This window comes from Thermobia domestica, chromosome 12, assembly GCF_964235325.1.
Source record: "Thermobia domestica chromosome 12, izTheDome1.hap1.1, whole genome shotgun sequence".
NCBI classification, from domain to species: Eukaryota; Metazoa; Arthropoda; class Insecta; order Zygentoma; family Lepismatidae; genus Thermobia; species Thermobia domestica.
The window spans coordinates 30,513,142-30,535,762 of NC_137465.1; the positions used below are offsets into that span (position 1 = coordinate 30,513,142).

Here is a 22,621-nt window from a genome sequence, read left to right on the forward strand (position 1 = left end):
TGAGGCCAACATTATAGTGTCAGAAGAAAAGATATTCCAATAGGATAATGTACGAACGTCAAGTATTCTGCAGTACCACAATTGATGATCAGTATTACGTGGTAATGTTCAAGAATCTGATCAACTTCATCTACTGAAAACACCTGAAAAACTTTGTTTTTTACGTTCCATTGTTACATTCATTAGGCTAAAAGAGACGGAAGATTAATAAAAGTGAAATGATAATGCAAGAACTGGTTGAATGAGAATGCTGTTAGAAGCAGAAAAACTCGGAGAAAACCCATAGACACGATATTGTCTAGCACGCATACTTTTTAATCATACTCGAACCTAGCCATAGGAGCTAAATATAAAGTTATGATTGGTTGAAGTTATCCATTTCTCGCCACGTAGCATAAATATAGCAAAAATCAAGCGCCAACTGCTGTCAGGTCTCATGGCCGAGCATGCTAGGGTACGGGGTTATAATTAAAATGTTTTTTGGCGTGGGTTCAACCCAGGCCCAAGATTTTTTAAGATTTTAATAACTTTTATCATTAAAAAAAGATAAAAATATACTCATTTGCTCTTGTACGCAATATATAATACATAAGAAGTTATTTACTTACGTTACGAAACAGCTGAGCGAGCGAAGGGGGTTAGAAGCCCCGCAGGGCTCGTTTTGTTCCACCTTGACCCCAATAATAATACCATGTGACATTACGTCACACTCGGGTGGTGCAATTTCGATGTAAATCTACCCATAGCCACTTCCTTGTGACCAACTTACAACAGTTGATTAGATTAGTGAATGAAAAAAAATATGCGTCCGGCACAAACTCACTTGGACTGGGATAGAACCAGGGACCTCTAACACCAGAAGTGGTGTTCTAACACTGAGCCACTATGGTCCCTAAAACGCACAAAGTTTGGATGCTTAGTCTGATCTGCTTATCAAAGCAAGTACTAATAAGCAATAATAACGCAATATGCTCAAGATACAGTTTCATTATTCGCCTTTGAAAGTATAAAAATAACCAGGAAATACTCAATAGGATGATGAATAATGAAAAACTAAGTAATTATCAATAATTTATTTCAAGGAAACACGAATGCATATATACACACAACCACGTCAATTTTCATTCGCATGTTTTACAATAAATTATATATAAAGAATATACAATCCGTTTTATTATACTTCTTATAGCATTTATTACAAAACTGTTGATGACACTACAAATACTGTTTAAGGATTTACAAAGTCATTGAAAACATTTTCATTTTTATAATGACATTTGTTTTAATGTTCTCCATATTTACAGGTATACCATTTACTTCATAACTCTTCTGAATGTATATTAAACATCACTTACCGCTACCACAGCTAGCTAAGATGGGTTCTTTATATTGTAAGTGTGCCCGATAAGACTACTACTACGAGCATTGCAATAGGAACCATACTCGGAGATAAATAAATAAATAATAATAATAAAAATTACAACCTTAGATACATTAAATTGCAACTTCCATATTATTCAGAAACTGGCTTCTTTTCTCTTTTTAAAAGAACACAAAAATTCATCCTTATAAATTGTAATTTTCTTGTTAAGAAAAGCTGCATTTATAACGAAAACTGCAAGTTCCAAGTTTTATAAACAGATACCAGTCATGGAGTCATTGGAATGTCACCAGAGACAGAGAATAAGAGCCTACTATGTCGCAGTTAGATCATATCTGAACAGCTTTTGGCGTGTAGTATAGTTAGTTGACGTAATATTGCAATTCGAACCGAATTCGAATACTTCCCCTATGTGACTTCTAGCTATTCTCTTCCCTACGAATCAGCACTAAAGGGCGCGCTTTGCAATCATAAGGCATCAAATCGAATGAGACTGCTTAATACGGAAAAAATTCATACAAAGCCTTCAGTCGGTATTATCAACAATAACAGGATGGATGATTAGGTACACGTTGCCTGATGAACACACACCTAAAATAAAGTGTGATACTTACAATTCCTTGTATAAAAGAAAAAATTAACCAATAATTTCAGCAGCTAAATGCACTATCTTTTTCAAGGGTGAAGGAAAAACATAAGAGCCACAAGAATGCAAAATTTACCATTTTTCTTTTGCTTGTTTTTATAAGTGAAAGAAGATAATGAAATGCAACTTACCACAATTACAGATAATGTTATTCTACAACAGAAAATATGACCCTCAAGAATTTTCAGTATTGCCATCCATAGAAATTACAGTGTTGCCAGAATAACATTTTTCCCAAGTTAAGACAGAGACTAGAAGAACTCTACTGCATTTAATTGCGTATCATATTGTTTTGTTATCCTGTGAACTACTTTTTAAATAACATTATTATTTAATTTTAATAACTGTATGTTAAAACTATTTTGTTTATTACAAACTAAATACAACTATTGTTTAAAAAGTAGTTCACAGGATTCCAAGACAACATAATACGTTATCAAATGCAGTTGAGCTCATTCATCTAGTCTCTGCCTTAACTTAAATTTTGGAGGAAATGCTATTCTGGCAACAGTAAAATAACATTATCTATGATTGTGGTAAGTTGCATTTCATTATCTAATTTCACTTATGAAAAACAAGCAAAAGAAAAATGGTAAATTTTGTATTATTTTTAGTAAGTCAGGCTCTTAATAGTGAAAGTATACCTTATGTGTGGAAATAAGATATAAAATACACCGGATAATACAAACTGAAGGTCATATGAGCGCTAAGGAAGAAAGAAAGAAGTACAATGTCCAACTCTCCAGAATAATAGTAGCATTTAACAGTTAATATCATTGGTGAAGTTTTATCCTAGTCAATCGAACTAAAAGTACTGCACGGTATCAAAGTAACAATATTTTCTCAAGTTGTAAACGATCTACGACGTGGTATCAACCAAAATATCCTGGAAATTGGGTTCTTAACGAACAACCAAGCATTAGATGCTTATGTTAGATGCAAAAACTTGACTTATCGTATGCAGTAATCTAATGTTTTCCACCTAGCACCCTGCTACTTTTAATTTTCGAGGATGAATTTTGTATCTTTCCAGATCAAATGGATCGTATGAAATTTTACATAATACTAAACATTTACGGTAGCCTGACATTTTCTAATTCTTCTGTAGTGAGTTCACACCGATTTTGAACACTACAATATTTTAATAGCAATAGTATCACTACAAAATTATTTTGCACACACAATTATAAAACTGAATTAATTTAATTATACTCTTAATATTCATTATACAACATCGTTTACACAATATAAAAAAAAAAAATCATATTTCAATATGAACTTTACATTGTATACACAGTAGAATTACCTCAAAACATTCCAAAATGCAAAAGCTCAACAGTCACAACAATAATGTCTTGAGAAACCAAGTATTTTCTCTAGAATATAAAACTACTCCACAAAACATCTTTTGTAAAGTTATGTTCAATAAAGTTTGAGAGTTCAATTCGTACGTAGAATATGGTTGGATTTTTCACAAATAAACCATCATTCGTAAAGTAACAAGCACGTAAAATGTCTGATGAAAATTGAGAAACAAAGATACGCCTTACAAGAATCAGAAAAAATATTTCTCCATATTGTCTAATCTATAGATTTAACGCCACGTATTTTTTTCAATTTTTCGTAAATTACTTTAAAAAAACAGGCTGGGTTAGAAATAACTAGGCTTTTCTTTGTAATATTTAAACAATTTCAGTGTCCATATATGTTATGAAACAAGATTACATATTTACACATGTATTTTACAATATATGATTATTTATCTTTTCAGTATGATGGCCAATCTCTTGCTTGTCCAAGAGCACAGATTGCGGTACGTTACGAGGTATGGAATTCTGTTGTTGAGCAGAGACAGTGGCGTACAGTCAGTGAAAGTCAGAAATACAACCTTGAGTCAGTAAGAATTACGAATGAAGGAGAATTGTTATATGCAAAATTAATTTCTTTTCGATGTATTTTTTTGTTTTGTTTTGTTTTCTTGATGTCAATATAAATGGCCATTCTTCGAAGTCCACACATAAAGCTGCCGCCGGTGCATACACTGAATTCTGAGACAGGATGTCTTCATATTCCATAGTGTATATGTATAAACGTTTCATTATAATTGTTTAATATTCATAATAACAATAATAATAAAATTGTTGCAATTTTTAATGCCTAGTTCTTTCGTATCTACCCTCTTTGTAAGTGCGAATATTATTACTACATACATATGTAAAAAAAAAAAAAAAAAAAAAAAAAAAAAAAAAAAAAAAAAAAACTATGTCTGGGATCCCAAGTACAGCCTAATATCACGTCTTTGAAAACAAGATACGAATTCCAATATTAATAACGCATATAATATATAAAGCATTTTCATATAAATGATAAAGACTTTTTAAAAGATAGCATTCGAAATTCTTACACTCGTAGAAAGGAATCAAAATTAAACTCCAACATGGGACACATCACTGACATCTTTGGAATATTGATTGATAAAAACACCAGGAGTGGATGAAAATAAACAATTACATGCAACATCTACACTATGAAGCTGTTAAACAACCATAACCAAGATTTCTTACAATATTTATTTTCATCTTGTTTTATCCTAGCTCTTCACCAACCCTCAGTTCTTATTCTGAATCCTATAAATGCTAGTTTTGGGATTTGCAAAAATTCATCTGTTTTAGTTTAGTTAAACTACCTTAGTATATGTGACAGAAGGATATGTTTGATGTTTCGTTTGTTAATGCATCTAATCAAATATAAAGGAGCTTTAACCAGAGTATGTTATTCTTTGCACATTCAATACTATAGCGGTTGATTTAATTTTCATGATGATTTGCAAACTTTTGAAGATTTTCCTAACTAACAAAATTGAGAATACAGTTGCGTTGTTTTGTGTTAAGAAATACAATAGCCTATCGTGCTTATCGAAAATGGAAAAACCGGAGAAAAAAATTCTCAAACCTCATAATACTTTAAAATATAATTATGATTGCTATTAGAACGAGTTTGATACATTTGATGCAGTACTATATTGGAAGTGAGTCAGGACTAATTAATACATTAACACCATGCAATTATTATTATATTTCGACACTTTAAAAATGCCTGTTTCAGGCTGTCCTACAGAGAAGAGAGGGATAAAATGTAAGAGAAATTAAGGAAGCATCAAATGACTTTGCGTTCTGAAAACATGTTAACTATTGCATCAACTCTTACGAGCAGCACATGTGCGAGGTCATAATGCACTCTAACGCTTAGCAAGGGAAGAAGGAGGGAAATTTAAATAAATAACAGTAACCCAAGCACTTTTCCAGCATACAGATCCATGGTAATACGACTTCACATTTTATTATTAGATTCATTAAATATGAGATTGCCGAACTTTCACCTCCAATCCATTTCTTTGATTCCGACATTGACAGTCATTCCTCATTCTTCTCAAATCATTTGAATTCAACTACCCGTATCAAATAACTATGGATTAAATTCCAGTAGTATCTTGTAGATTCTATTGCAGTGCAGTTTCTTAACTGCTTATTTTCTAACTTGGTTATCTTGCTTTATTTTGGCTCTGTATTATGCCGAGTTACGTAGATACAATCATAAGATATTATTACTCCGTAAGTTGATCATTTACAGAGCAAGGGCGGTCAAAAAATTAAAGAAGTTTCATTGTTCTCCTCTTGACCACATTATTTCTCTTATGATCGTGACTCTTTAATTACAATTAAATCACGAACGAAGCGACTTTAAACATTCCTGAAGTCCATCAGGTCGACAATTCCAAACTTTGAGGAAGTCACTTTGTAGAGTTCTGTAAATAAAATACAGTTTATTTAGTCAAGACTAACTTATAACCTTATCTAACTTTACAAACAAGGAAAACACTGATGCTGTGTGTCTTTCTTAAAAATAATTTCGTTTCGCGGAACCAAAGAAAATTCTGGTAACTATGTTCGTAAAGATATAATGAACTATTTTAACGAACAGAATTCTCCTCACAGATCTTCACTATCTATATATATTACTCTATTAGTTAATTAAAAAAACATTTTCATTTAAGTACTATGTATATAATAAATATCTATAGATAACCTTTCTCAAACTTTTTTTAAGTTGGGACCACTTTTATGAATCAGAATGTTCTCTGGACCGCTCTACTTTTTTCATCCTTCGAAACATACATACGAGGTGTATTTAGAAAGTATCGAACATTATTATTTTCACGTGTAAACCAATGAAGCGCGGGAGACTTATTTTTAGTATATCTAGAGGAGACACTCATGTGCAGTCGTACTTTTTTTCCGCCTGCAGAAACCGTCAGTCGTTGGCAGTCAGTCAACAAGTAAAGACGTGTAGTGAGCGGTGGTCGGATTTCAGTTTTTTATAAAATGACAGAAAAACTTGAGCAGCGATGTTGCACCAAATTTTGCCGAAAGCTTGGCGATACCCACGCGGCAATTCAATCGGATCGGAACATTTAGTTTTGAAAAGAATTTGGACATGCGAAGAGTGTCCGCGAAATTTGATTCAGGCTTTCATCACCAAACACAACATTCCTGTGTGCCGTTAGGTTCCCTATTCAGCCGATATGGCTCTGTGTGACTTTTGGTTATTTCTCAAGCTGAAAATGCCACTAAATGGGGCCTGATTTTGAGTCAAGAGAAGACATCATGCGGAATGCAACGGCATGGTTGCTCACCATTCCAAAAATTGCGTTCTAGAAGTGTTTCTAATAATGATAGGGGAGCTAAGAGAAGTGTGCGTTACCAAGGAGACTACTTTGAAGGGGATTAGTATTTCGGTTTCTGCCAACCAAAGGTTCAATACTTTTTGAACACACTTTGTATTTATATGTTCCGAGCACATGTTAATACAAGCATAATTATGCTATTAGGTCATTATTAATTAAAATACCATTAATTTTATATTAATATTAATAGAAAATAAATATTAGCTTTTTTATTAATTAAAGGCTATCATGAACATATTAAGCTATTAGAATTCGTATGGTCTTTCCCTTATTACATTATATAATCTGTACCTATCTGATATTTTCAATCATAGTGTCTGACAAGCAATTAATGTGAATTTTTATTTTTTCTGTCTTTTTTGGGTTAATCTCCCCTTTTAAGTTGTACGTCTCACAGTAATGCCGACTACGCTGAAGGAGACGGTGATGAGAAATGAATGAAACAGTGGAATGAAGAAAGTGGGAGGAAACAGAAGAACCCCAAGAAAACTCACGCACACGGTATCTGTTCATCACAAAGCTCACTTGGCGCGAGTGGGATCGAACCAAGGACCCCATGTACCAGAGGTGAACCTCTACCAATGAGCCACCGCGGCACTTCTTTTTGGATTAATGTTCAATAGGACCAGCTGTGGTTCGTGGACCACAGTTTCGAAAACAGTACTGTAGATATAAGAAAACAAGCGTGCGGCAATCTAAAGTAAATAAAATTCGTGTGTAAATAAGATTTTTCAATATTTTTTCCCTCGGTTTTCAAGCATTACTTGCGGTCTCTTTTGCGGTTAGCGATCTTGATATCCGCAAAGAAAACTGTGAGTTGATACCGTGAGGAAGTGGGTTCAGATCCCACTCTGTACCTCATATAACCTTGTTCGGGAATAGGACATTAAATTCCAAATGTACGAGTAACTGAGTTACAGCTATATATATGAGAGAGGGAAGGGAAAATTTTTTCTGTATGCGAATTACACAACTGTGCACAAGAAAACAATTTTACATCAGCTGAGGGCTTACCTTTTCCGAATCATTTCTTTTTCTGTCGCTTTGGATACTTCTGCCCCAACTTTCAAAATAGCTTCTGGTAAATTGGCAAGGCGTGCAACATTCAGTCCATAGCTGCGGTCCGCGCCTCCTTCTTGGACTTCATACAAAAATGTAAGAGATTCAGGCGAATCATCTCCTGCTTCCTCTTGAACTGTGAATGTAATAACAAAACACATAATAAATACCTATCCAATAAGAATAATTTTCCCTACCTACCCTGCAGTCTCAAAAGTACTGTACTCATCCTTACTATCCAAGTCCGATTTTAAATGCCCGCAATATTCTTATTTGTCATAATATTATCATCTTCAATTCATCCTCTGGTACCACTGTAATCATTTAATTTAATTTCCATTTGTTTGCAATCCCTAGGCATGCTTCAAGAAAAATTATTTAGCAAAACGAGCTTCGGAAACAATTCATAAAAAAATATATAAAATACAATTGTTTGAAGTTTTATTTTTAAAGTTTATATATAAAAACATAATCTCTAGAGTTTCTATCAAGTAAATACTTACTTTTGCCCTCAAAAGAATAATTAGTGTTAATTGTGATGATTAGCAAATTACTTAAACGTTTAAAAAGGGAGCTTTAATATCTAGTAAATATCACTTTTCTTTACCCAATTTTCATTTAAAATGTTAAACATTGTGATTCTTCTATTACTCCGTATATTTTTTAGCCAAAAATATTATACATGCTATCCAACTACATCAAGTGCAGCTCAAGAAGATTTGGAGAAAAGCTAATCTTCATTCAGTAAAAGAATTATTCTAATATAAATAAACTCGATATATCCCTTTCTATGTTCGCACGACTGATTCCTTTTAAGATGAGAAAATGGAAATAAATCTTTCGTTTAACATTCTATGTTTCTTCAACGAAATAAAAATGCATTTGCTTATAACAATATTTCGTTATCTACGTAAAAACTGTAGGTCTGTATAATCCTCTGCTGATTTTATGCCTTCTTTCTGGTCACACTCTGGAAAATTATCAGATTGAAGTCCTTCTTAGGAGAAAGGTCAGTGGAACCCCTGTTGTTGTACCTTTGTCATTCAATGTTTGTCTGTCTTTCCATGTACACTTATGTCTAAAATGATTGTCGCATATCTATAACTGTCTTCTTGTAAGAATATAATTTGATAATGATTTTGCAGAGTACTTTTAATACTGATACTATGTGTGTAATCAGGAAATGTATATTTGTTCTAAATTTCATAGGAAAAGAATTACAAATACGAAAATTAGAATGAGTAAAACAAAATGTTGCTAAATGGACAAGAAAGTTTTATTTTCGTTTTATTGTTCGTATTTACTGCTCTTTTGACATGAAATTTGCCACATATATGTCTTTGCCAATTATACACATACTAACATTATAAGAAATACCGGGCAAATTCGTTATCAAATTATATTCCTACAACAACATATTTATAGACATGCGACAATAATTTTGGACATGAGTGTACATCAATTCGGTATGACTGAGCCTCGGTGTTAACTTTACATTTCTCTGTAGAACATGACCTTCCCCCACCCGTGAAGATGGTGTCTATCAAGAAAACTTTGTATTATTTTATTTTGGAATATCCTCAGCCTGTATCTTTCTCTGTGAATTAGCGTTCTCCATTCACATTCATATGAATCACAGATAAAATTGTAATTCGCTTTTAATTTTGTTTATTATAAGCATGCTTACAAGTTTTATATATAGGGTGATACAAAAATGTGACGCAATATTTTGGAAACAGATTGCATACATCAAAATAAGAAAAAACAGTTCATATGGATCTGTGCTCAAAAGTGGATAGTTTCAGAGTTATGGGTTGCCGAAAACGTGAAACAAGTGAATTTTAAAATTTCATAGCTCCGCTGCTATGGGACCTATCGTAGTCGGGTCAACACATCACTGAGAAATTGGTATGTGAACTCTCCAAATATCCATGTTTACGAATGCTCCAGTACTTGCACACCAATTTTTAGAAGTAGGTGGAGAGTGATCAAGTACTCCCAAACAGCCTCTCTAGAAATGATTGTGCAACTACCGGTACGGAGATTTAGAGTTTATTTTTGTCACGTTTTCAGCACACTACAACTACGAAGCTATGCACTTCCGACCATAGGTCCATATAAACTATTTTCTTATTTTCATGTAAGGCATATATTCACAAAATATTGCAACAATTTTTTTTTGTAAACCCTGTATAGTACCGGTAGCAATATGTGTTTTATATTCAACTAGTTTGAGCTTTTACAGTTATTTACTTTTAATCACACAAAAGCAATCTCACGAGGATTTGTTTTGAGGAGTGTTAATTTAAGGATTAACAATAGACAAAAAATTACATATTGAATTAAAGTTGAACTCGGTATCAGCTGGTGATATTTGTTTCTGGACTTTGATGATTTGTTTATGCACAATACGACTCGTGTGTCATATTCTTCAAACTAACAACACTATTCTAGAACTTTCTATTTATTATTTTTAAATCCCTCTCCAACTTACCAGTATCATTTACAATAAATGCCATGTGATAATTTTTGGCTAACCCTGGGTACCACTGCTCTACTTCCATCACTACTGGATAATGAGTAACAAATAGAGTCAAACATTTTACCTACAACACAAAGAGAAAGAAACAAATAAATTACGAATATGTCCTTATAACTTGAATCAAGTTACTACTATTTACAATCTTGGATAATAATAATTTAGAGCTCCAATCTGATGCAGCCACGAATTTACAATGTACGATCTGAGAATTATTCTTCATTTTTGTCAAGAACCGGATATATATATATATATATATCGACAACGTTTGGGAGATGATTCCTGACACCAAGATAAGACAAAAAGTATAGACCAACCTAGTACAAATGCTTCCTTTCAGAGTTATAGGCTGCCGAAAATACGAAAAAATTAACTTTAAAGGTCCACAGCTCCAAAACTATGGGACCTACCGTAGTCGGGTCAAGACTTCACTCGGAAACTAGTATGTGCCCTATCCACATATCCAAGTTTCAGAATCCTATGGTACTTACGCAAAAATTTTTATAGAAGTAGTTGGTGAGTACTTCAAATTATATGTCCGTAACCGAACTCCCTCTAAAAATTGTTGCGTGAGTACCGCAGGATTCTGAAACATGTATTTTTGGATAGGTAACATACAAATTCCTGAGTGAAATCTTGACCCGACTGCGGTAGGCTCCATAGTATTGGAGCTATGGACCTGTAAAGTGTTCATTTTTTCATGTTTTCGGCAGCCTATAACTCCGAAATGACGGATTTCTGTATCCAGATTGTCAATATCTTTTGTTTTATCTTGGTCACAGAAATCACCTCCCAAACGTTCTCGGTGTTGTTTTGAAACACCCGTGTACGTAAATATGAATACATAGTATTAGGTTGTCTAAAAAGTCTAAAACGTCTGAGCCTTTGAAGATCAAAACTGGGAGTATATTTATTGATTTGAAAATATGAAACGTCGTATGCACTATTTTGTTCCATGAACTTCTGCCATTTTTCTGGTAACATAATAATTCCGAACTTCTGTGGTTTCTGGTCAAAAAGTTGTGACAAGTGGTTTTCACAATTAACTAACTTAATCACCAAACAGGGATTTCTGCAGAAACAGAAACAAATAATAGTCTGGCGGTGCCAGATTCGAGCTATACGGCGGATGAATTAAAATCTCTCCCACGACTTCTTTCAATTTCTGACGGGGCGTTAAAGATGTATGGAGTCTGGCGTTGTCATCGTGGTATACAACATCTTTCTGTTGACCAGTCTCTGCCGTTTATTTTGAATTGTTTAATGCACTCGCGCTAATTGTGAACAGTACACTCAGTAACGTAGCGTGAAGTTTTGAAATGGGTAGGCTGAAATTAGATTCGTAGCTAGAGGGTGGCTAGGGGGGGCCCAATCCCCTGAAACTTGCAATTTTTGTTGTATGTATATATGAGTGTAAAGTGAATTTAAGTTACCCCCCCAAAAAAAACTATCCCGCCCTTATTTAAACGATGACGTCTTAGTGTTCTGACTACGCTGTAATGCTTGATAGAAAAATGCTAATTCATGCAATATATTTTTCATATAATGCAAAAAAAGTATGAGTGTTTCTGCTTCATATTTCCCTTACACATACGGTTTCTTTACATATGCAATACTCGCATATCACACATACACTGTATTACTGTTTCGAAGAAACAAATAAAAACGGATAGCTAATGTTATAGGACGATCTTAATGTAACTTCCCCAAATCATAGACAAAATTAAGCACTTCACCCACAACAACACATATCAGCATACTAATGGAAAACAGTGGAGCAGTAGCTCACAGTCAATTGATGATTTTTACAGAAAAAGCTATTTTTATATTGAAAGTGAGAAACTATAAATCATCTGAGGTCTTCAGTATCGATCTTCGAAAAACTTGCGGATAGCAACGCAACGCAAAAAATACAACATAACTGCTATGTCAATTATCGAAAACTAAAATGTAAATTTTACGCTGTGATAACGCAAACCAGTACGCAATAAGGTCCCTGATGTATTAATACTATTCATAATAACATAACATTTTTATTCTCTCTGGCTCTCTCTCTCTCTCTTTTTTCTTGGTCAAAACTCGTTACTGAATGTGAGCTTCTAAATTTTTCATAGTCTCTGTTCTATAATTTCTTCCAAGACCGCATCCTGTCGCTTTTGTTTCCCCAAACACCCGAAAGGCTAGCCTTCGTCAACATTCGTCCACTTTCGTTGCATCATGTTGAATTTGTGTATAGCTCAAGAAGTTTTCGTCTGCTGAGGGTGGCGGGAAAGCGATTGGCACCGCCCCATTCTCCTAATTCCATGAGAGAAGCGGAAGGCTAGCCGCCGATAGCCTTCAATGCGTTCTTGCAGAAGCTGCGCTTCAACTCGCTTGATGTTTAAACAGCGTATTATAAAATAAATCCATTTTAATAAAAATTAATTGTATCAATATCCAAAAGCGACATTTGAGGCTGATGTATAAATAAATGGATAGGCTAAGCCTTATAGCCTTAATGGACACTACGTCCCTGAGTACATTGTAAAAAAATGAGGCGTTGAAACAACACAAAATGACTACCACTTTAGCGTGTTACTTGTGTGTTAATTCAGCACCAAGACATCGCCTTCCGAGCATATCATTAATAATTAGTTACTACCTGAGAGAATTTGCATTGGTATTTATCGTTTAATATGAGCAAAGCTTTGCAAAATATCTTTTTCACTTAGGCCAAGTAATGAAAATAATGTTCTTTGTTTTCTGTAATCGGTCACAATAATATTGTTGTAAACCTGTGAATCGTCTGACAACAGTTACATAGGCAACAGTTCTGCCATCTTATGTTCATATATGCTAAGACACAAGAATAACAAATAAAGAAAACAGATGGAAGCACAGCTATCTGTGTAACTGTTACCAGATGATCCACAGGTTTACAATAATATTATTGTGACCGATTACTGAAAACATAGAATATTATTCGTTACTTGGCAGAAGTGCCCAAGATATTTCGTAAAGCTTTGCCCATATTAAACGATAAATACCAATGCAAATTCTCTCAGGTAGTAACTAGTTATTAATGATAAGCTCGGATGGCGATGTTTTGGTGCTGAATTAACACACAAGTAACACGCTAAAGTGGTAGTCATTTTGTGTTATTTCAACACCTCATTTTTTGCTGTGTACAGGTCCGAGTTTATCGTTCTGCCCGGCAGCAGCAAAACGTGATGCACAATGCCGTTCTAATTTTAACAAACGCACAGCATAACCTTCATGGGTGTTAGCTAAGCTTTGCCACAGACTTTGGAGCGTCTCCTCGCTTCGACCACGATGTTTTTCGTACATTGTTGTTGTAGGTTATCCACTTTTCATCACTCGTGATCAACAGCTTCAGAAACAGCTTGAGTTCGTTACGTTTCAATAAATATTCGCAGATACAAATTCAACCAAGTAAATGTGTTCGAGTTACATCATGTGGCACCCAGACGTGGGGCCTCTTTTTGTAGCCAGTTTTCTGCAAATGGTTTAACACTGTTTGATGATAGATATTTAGGTCATTTGGGTGGTCACGACTGCTTACATGCCAATCGTGCCCGATTTTCGCCAGAATATCATACACTTTTGCTGATTGGTCGCCAACTGCGAGGAGTACCTTCGACATCGACATGCCCAGAATGAGAGCGAATGAACCATACTTTGGCTGCTGCTTTTGACTATGTATCTTGGTATCTAAAAAGTACAAATGTCTTCACAGGCCTGTGCAGTATTTGTGTCTTTATGGAAATAAAATTGTAAAATGTATCGTATACGAAAAGTTCACCACTCATCTTCACGGCGCAATACCTTACGTCTTATTACAAGGATTCCACCTCTACTAGCTTGAACTGTCAGTTGTCAAATGACGTTATGCCTTACACACTGCGACTCATATACTCTGAGATTTGGGAAACTAACGCAATGTTGGGCAAAGGTATCATATGTTTAGACTACCTGATATCTTAGTAAATAGTAAATAATGCATTTACGGTCCCTTTTTGGTTTTTGTTTGTTTGCTTCACGTATTCCTGTTCTGTACAAAAATTAAAATATATAATAGATTTGTAAGATAACTAGTTAGATATTCCGACAACGGCTGCAAATTTACTAACACTTTAAATTCACCCTTAAAATTATATATGGATCTATTATGTATACAAAAAGCGGCAAAATTTGGAAAATGAATTCACTAAACTCTGGTCTCTACACACATTTCAGAGCAAGACCATCACCAAACTTTGAAGATTTTCATAAACAGAACAAAAACCACTCTTAGGAAATGGTTAAACTGGAACAGATGCGTTGTTTGGGGAATTAAGTAAAATGAGGCTGTGTAAATTTAGATTATCGTGAGTCGAGTTTTTAGATTAACATTTTTGGATGATATGTATATTGTAATAAACAAAACTATGTTGAAGTATTAGCTTGCTAAATTAATAATACTTGTAAAACGTAGTGACGTGCGGTGCTATTTCCGACCGGGGAACAGATTATGAACAGTAATACATTTTTTTGTATTGTCAAACACAACGTAATATTAGCATGCGTTTAACGTGAGAAACATTACTTTTGACGTTTCAAGAGGTTTTCCCGTTTCCTCCCACATTATCATTCCACGAATTCTTTCATAATCATCCGTCTGTCTAAATGAAATAATTATTGGACATTACAGACTTCATAATACTTTTACACATGCTCGACCAATACTGGGGCTAATCGATTTCCAATATCATCTGTAAATCATAGAAATAATTTTTCCAAATGTAAAAGTGTTCAAAGTTGCTATGTTTGTTATTTTCTGAAGAAATATTGCAACAAAGTGAGAACGGAAAATTTCATGTCTTATTTAGTTAAATATTTCCTTTGCTTTAGAGCTACAGAAGTCATTTTGAATTCTATTGGAAGTTCTAGCAAATTTAGTTGCGTTCAACAAATGGATTTTAACTTTCTAATTATATCTTACAATCAAATTCAGCAGTTCAATGTGCATTGATTTGCTACCCTCTTTATGTCTTCTATGTTCCAATTCTTGCTTCACTAAAGAAAACCTCTGGCATTGATCAGACATTCTTTTTTTCTGTTTGTGTTTACATTTTCATTATTTGTAACTATCTCAGCAATTTGATAGTCTACTTGACCAGAGACGTACGCAGGAATTTATTTCGGGGAATCCAAAGCCTTTTCGGGAGGTTTCAATATGAAGATAAACTACATTAAAATTTGTAAAATTATCCTTAAAATAGTTTAAATTTATAGAAAGTCGGATTTTGACGCGGCCCGAACCACAGACTCATCCCTAAGTAAGTCCCTATATTTAACCGTCAATCCTTGTGTAATCGAATTTCTTTAGGCAGTACTTGAACGGAGACGGTTCTGGGACTATTCATGACACCCATTATTTACGTAAAAAATGATCACTGAATTTTGGGACATTCCAAACGCCTTTTCAGTAACAAAATGAATATGATTAATATGGTAATTTGTCACTTGATAAACATCCAGTTAATTATTTCGTAGAATTCTGGTGACGACTAAAAAAAAAAAAAAAAAAATTCTTTTTAAATTCTGTAAGGTGAGGGACAGATCTGCCATTTAAAATAACTTACATTATCATACGTAGACTTCAGTGAATCAAAAGAACACAACTTCAATTGATCCATCATACGCTGGCTGGCTGAATTCTGTACAAGACGGAAGTCCCGAATTCGTGAACCTCGAACAGCTTCCACTGGCCTGTTCCCTTGTCGTCTTACCTGTACAGGTTTAACTAACAGTATGGAAACCTAAGCCTTCCCGATTTTTACAAAAAAGTGTGATACAATATCACATATCACAAGGGGATGAGCAAATTTCTTTTTTCCTCAACAAATTAAAATTACATAAATAAACTGAACTGTATAATATGCTGAATTATTATAACCAATACACTGGTAGGAACAGGCAAAAAAAGCTTCTTCTGATTCGTCGCTATGTTCGTTCGTGTCTGCTCGCTTTCATTCGAAAGAAAACATCCCTCTCACTACAGAAGCAATTGAATGTTAACCTGAACAGCATTTGCTCCCCCCGCCTCTAGAAAATTCAGGTTTTATAATAATTTAAATCTTACGTAGAGCGGCACAAAAGGAAGGGAATAGCCTGTTCCATCCCTTTCACTGAGGAATCGCCGCTGGTAAAAGGCTTAATATGATGTTGGGTGGTGAAAAGAGAATTCTGAGAAATTTACTAGTCTGATTTGCTAAAGCACCCGTTCCCATCATCGACTGTTGCGTTATTTGCTCTGGTTTAAGTAAACCGGGATCCTTGTACCTAGATTAAGCCTAATTGTACATACGCAAGTTACACACAGTTGCTGAATATTAGTATTACGATAATTCTACCTAAAATTGAAGTTTCGAAGCTGTAACCTGCACAAGGTGCAATGAATCAGTTTTTCAAGTGCACTAGTTTAGAAATTATGGATCTGGTTGGTTGGACATGATCATACATGTCCTAACTATAAAGCCATGTTCGCGAACCGTGCTGCCAATTTTGAACTGATTTCAAAAGAATGAGTTGAGTAATTGCTGAAAATCCTACTGAAATCCAGCATTATCTTCTAAAATGCATTGTGTAGGTTTACTGTAATTTAGAAATTCTACTAGATCAGAGGTGTCATTTGGGGTGGAAGGGAGGGAGTATATGAGAAACAAATGCTTTATAATAAATTGTATACTAATATGCCCATAAAAACCATGAAACTCTTATGTCGGTGGACAATTTTCCCCTCACTTACCCTTGGCAAAATCTGAAATAACGTTACTTTTTTTTTTTTTTTTTTTTTTTTTTTTAAAGTTTCGGCAGTTTAGAGCTCTGAAAGGTGTTTTCAACTCATGTTTACTAGAACTTTCTTTCAACTATTCTATCAGGCCTTGTTTCAATTTTGTACTAAAACACAATAATACACTGGGCAAGGCTATGTGGTAATATGTAACAAAACACACAATCACGTAACAGTTTCGACACAATAGCTGTCTCTTCATCAGACATCAGAGAAGAAGGAGTGGAAGTCTGATGAAGAGACAGCTATTGTGTCGAAACTGTTACGTGATTGTGTGTTTTGTTACATATTACCACATAGCCTTGCTCAGTGTATTATTGTGTTTTAGTAACTTTCTTTCATTTAATGTACAGAAGTACCTCCAGAAGTTTGGTGGTGTTTTACTCCACAGCCTTTATCTATGGAGATTACTGAAAGCCCTCTCAAAATATACCCGCAGTACCTCAGTCAATATGTTTACAAGAGTTGCTGTAGCGATAGCAGCCCCGTCGTATGATCCAGTCCCTCGACCAAGTTCATCTAACACAGCCAATGATCTAGGAGTGGCTTCATTAAGAATTGCTGCTGCTTCATGTAATTCAACCATCAGAGTGCTGCGACCATGAAACAGTTCATCCCTTGCCCCCATTCTGGAAAAAAATAATTACAAATAGTCACGCAGAAAAAGAAAGACAGAAAGGAAAAGGTGAAAAGTAAACATTATTCACACTGTTTAGTATATAGATATACAGGGAATGGACAAAAATATGAAAATACCTGAGAAATTGCAAATGACCTTTATTAATGGCAAGTAGGACCACCTTTGGTATGCAGAACGGTCTGCAGTCAACGGGGAATGGAGAAATACAGGTCGTGTATGGTTGTCAAAGGGATGCTGTATCATTCTTCCGCCAAAGCAGCTGCAAGTTGTAGAGACGACGGTAAGGGTTGTGGGCTCGCACCTTGGTCTTTAAAACTGACCACAAGACTCAATGATATTGAGATTTGGCGATTGTCGAGGCCATGCCAGATGTGACACTTCACCTTCGCGTTCATCACACCAGTCCTGAACGACGTGAGCTGTATGAACAGGGGCTCTGTCATCTTATAACACAGCATTATCATCTGGGAACAAAGTTTGCACTATGGGATGCAACTGGTCATTCAAATTGGTTACGTAGTCCTTGGCAGTGACATGTCCACGCAGAGTGGTGATGGGTCCTGTAGAATACCAGGTTATTGCTGCCCAAATCATCACTGAACAACCGCTATGCTTCACTCTTGGTAACAGAGTCTGTATTGTACGCTTGTGCTAGTGTTTTCCACATGTAAACTCGGCCAGAAGTTGGAAACAATGTAAAGGAAAACTAATCCGACTAGATGACAGTCTTCCGCTGATCCATTGTTCAATTTATATGGGCGTTGCACCACTGTCTCCGTATAGCAGCAAAGTCAACAGTCACGAGTTGTTTGGGAATTGCAGATTTGCCATAAATACCCTGCTTGTGGAGCTCTCTTCAGACTGTTTTGACGCTAACAGAGTTTGTAAGCGCTTCGCTGATGCGGTTCTTTCGACACACTCATAGGCAGTCATGATCGATACTGTGCCTCTTGATACACCAAACATTTCCGCTACTTTCGTCACGGAAGCTTTCACCATACGCGCACCCACAGTTTACCCTCTTTGAAACTCTGTCAGCTCAGACATGATTCACTATAACCTGCACGGACCGTCGTTGAAGTGTAACTAGCCCGTTCGATTGGTCAGGTTATATAGTTCACAGGATGGGCCGGTGACTACAGCGACACCTACTCTTCAGACGCAAATCGTGTTTGAAATGGCTACCTCTTTTATACCAGGTGTTTTCATAATTTTGTCCAACCCCTGTATTAAAAACAGCAAAAGTTGAACACAAACCAGAAATCTTATTAGTATGCATCATTTAACAATGAAACTGGGAAACAATTCTTATTAGTGACATCAACAATTTTCTTGGCAGTTTAAATAAGTCGTACCATTTGATCCAGTGTGTTGAACCAAAATGACACACCTGCTTGGTTAAACAGATCTTAGATGACTCCGAAATTACTAAGCTAAGAAAGTTACAATTTATTTGATTCAGGTAAATCCACAAACCTGGTGTATATTGCATCCGATAAACTTAACGTAGCACTTTCCGCAGGAACATAGGATCCTATCTGTGCCATAATCACAATCAGTGCAACTTGACGTATATAACATGACTTTCCACCCATGTTAGGTCCTGTTAGTATCATACAACGCTTCCCATTACCCTACAGGTAAAAAAGGAAGGAGTAAGCAATGACAGATTACTAGTAATAAGTTAATAAGCTATTAATATACCATACTTAGATTCTACGTATTTGCCTCCTTTCTGGGTGGTACGAGGCTCATACTCTGGTAAACATGTTTCCAATAACCTACAGAAAAATAATAAGGTCATCTGGAGTCAAAATTTTCAACTTCATACATACAATATTATCACAAAACTGGACATTTTTTCATGTGATTTTCTAGCATTTACTAGTGGGTCATTCCATATGAAATCACCAAATTTGAAACTAAAATGTGGCTCATATGCTTTAAATTTTATTCAAATTTTTTACATGTGTTGTGGTGCTCGAACATAACACATCTCTAAATGTTACAACTCTACCTCAAAGGGAACTGCTGTAGGAGCCATTCGAAATTTGGGGGTTTTGTGCAAAAAACATTTAAGTTCGTCTTCGACTTAAAGTACTGAAACCACTAGATCTCTGGAGATATTTAAGTTATTTAAAAATGGTTTTCACTAAAACAACCTTAGAATTTGTAGCCATTAAAATATTGTAGTAATGAACTTTCCAGGTGGGGTTAAGCATATGAATTTCACCATCAAAGAGAAAAAAAGAAGAAAAAATAATGTCAAAATTTGGCAAGTACTTCTGAAAAAGGCCCGCCTAACACCAACCTCAAATTTTCAAAATAAGTAGCTCTCGTGTTCCTCTTTAACATATAAAAAATTAGGAGGGTGTTTTTTGGTATGTTCAAGAAAAATTATGACAATGTAGGTTGAGGGCGAATTTAGGCACTTTTTACACAAAACCACCCAAATTTCCAATGATTGTCTCCAATTTTCCGTGTTGAAAATGTTTATAATTGTCAAGACTGAGGTGACTGAATAAACGAGTTGTGCCAGAAATCTGATAGTTCAAGTACCATTGCTGAAATTACTGTAGTGTTAACATTTTTCTTTGACCAATTACATTATTAGTTGAGTGAAATAAAGGAAAAAGGAAAAACAAATGAAACTAAGAAGTTAATTAAAACTAACTTCTTTAATTATATTATTAATCGGCTATATAAAATACCGGTTAATGCTCATGAAAGAAGAATATTTGTGTACAAGGGAAATTTCATGGAGGACTACTGGAAGTAAGGAAAGCACATTTCCCGAAAAGATTTGCGGTGAGGAAGGCAATAACTCTGCCGAAAGATTCACAATCAAATAAGTCTGGGTGTTTTGGGGGTTATGTATTTTTTAATGAATATGCACCCTATTAAATCAAGTAGCTTTTCCTCAAAATAAATTCGCAAACACATGAAATACTTTTAAATTTACTCTGTTATTGAAATTTAAAATACAACATGTATTCAACCAATCAATGTTGTCAAAATAATTGTTAAGTTCTACACAGCAAGCATATTTAAAACTATTCCAATTTGAACATGATCAACAATCTAACTCGTAACTTCTTTTCCTGCTTAAACATCTTTCGAACTTGTCTTAAAAATATATATATATATATATATATATATATATATATATATATATATATATCAACTTCCATATCAGGTTGTCTAGAAAGTATTGAGTCTTTGGAGGTCAAAACTGAGAATACATTTATTGTGCTTTGAAACTAAATTGTAAAACTACGTATGTCCATTTTGTTTGATGACTTTCTGCTATTTTTCTGACAACACAATCCCATCGCTATAGAACTTGTGGTTTCTGGTCAAAAAATTGTGACACGTGGCTTTCACAGGCCCCTTTTAAAATTACCTTAACGCCATTCAGGGACTTCTGGGAAGACCTAAACAAATGATGGTCTCCCGGTGTGAGGTCCGTGTTGTAGTGTGGATACATTAAAAGCTCCCAGACAAGTTTCCTCCGGATCGTTAAAGACGTATGCGGTCTATCATTGTCATTGTGGTATATAACACCCTTTCTGTTGACCAGTTCCGGTCGTATATTTTTAATTACTAGGTGCACTCAAGCTAATTGTTGACAGTACAGGTCCGAGTCGAGTCTATCGCGCTATCCGGTGGTATCAGCTTGTAAATCCCACAGCATAACCTTCCTGCGCGTCAGTATGGGCTTTGCCACGGACTCTGGAGCTGCTTCTTGCTTCGATTCTAATTTTTTTCCACCCATTGTTGTTGTGAGTTATTCACTTTTCATCACTCGTGATCAAACGCTTCAGAAATGGGTATAGTTAAATACGTTTCAGCAGAAATTCGCACACAGATTTTTTTTTTTAATTTTATTTTTTAAAGTAAATGTTTTTGAGTCAGATCATGTGGCACCCAAATGTCGAGCTTTTTCTTTACAGCTAATTTCTCCAAATGGTTTAACACTGTTTGGCGATGAACGTTCAGGTCATTTGGGTGATGTCACGACTGCTTATATGCCGGTCTTGCTCGACTTTTGCTGTCATTGCTCGCCCATTACAAGAAACATCTTCAACAAAAAAATATTTTCAGAACGAAAACGACTGAAGCATCTTTTGGCTGTTGCTTTTAATAACGTATCTTGCCAACAAAACAGGGTGTCTACTAAAATTCCCAAATGAAATTTCGTGACCTTTTCCTTCCCAAATCATAAAATTTAGTTAATTCTCAAGAGCGAATTTGGCTGCGAATTTGGCCGAATTTTCATGCATGCGATAGAAGCGAGGTTTGTTTGCGATTTGGTAGCATCTAAAGCCGACAAGAGACATTTTTTGGTGGTGAATTTTGACGTTTTATAGAACAAAATTTTCCTATCTACAATTATATTTGCACAGATTAAAAAAAAAAAAAAAAAGAAAGAAATCGTGACCCTAAAGCTAAATTTCTTGATTTTCATGACCGTTTTCTGATTTCGTGACTTTTTCATGACTTTCGTGACCGATAGACACCCTTAATAAGCACAAATTTCTTCACGGGCCTGGCAGCATTTGCGCCTTTACCGAAATGAAATTGTAAAATGTAACGTAGTTTTGCGAAAAATTCACTCCTCTTCCACCTGGCTATAAGAATTCCGACACTTTCTGCATATCTATAGCTTCAACTATCAGCTGTCAAAATGATGTTAGGCTTGAACCACTGCGACTCACATACCCTGAGATTTGGGACACTAACGCTATCTCGTGCGCAAAAGACTCACTACTTTTTA

At 35.1% G+C, this 22,621-nt stretch overlaps 1 protein-coding gene across 1 annotated transcript in view; it reads right to left on the reverse strand.

The window, feature by feature from the left end:
- Positions 1 to 1,058: 1,058 nt before the first annotated feature.
- LOC145665916 (DNA mismatch repair protein Msh3-like) overlaps positions 1,059 to 22,621 on the reverse strand; it is a 75,546-nt gene continuing 53,983 nt past the window's right edge. The window contains exons 16-20 of the mRNA XM_081733021.1: positions 19,321 to 19,478; positions 17,647 to 17,833; positions 10,325 to 10,436; positions 7,786 to 7,966; positions 1,059 to 5,832 (exon numbers count right to left, since the gene is read on the reverse strand). Coding sequence (XP_081589147.1) covers positions 5,751 to 5,832; positions 7,786 to 7,966; positions 10,325 to 10,436; positions 17,647 to 17,833; positions 19,321 to 19,478 — 720 coding nt within the window. The 3' untranslated portion in view covers positions 1,059 to 5,750. The remainder of the gene's footprint in view (positions 5,833 to 7,785; positions 7,967 to 10,324; positions 10,437 to 17,646; positions 17,834 to 19,320; positions 19,479 to 22,621) is intronic.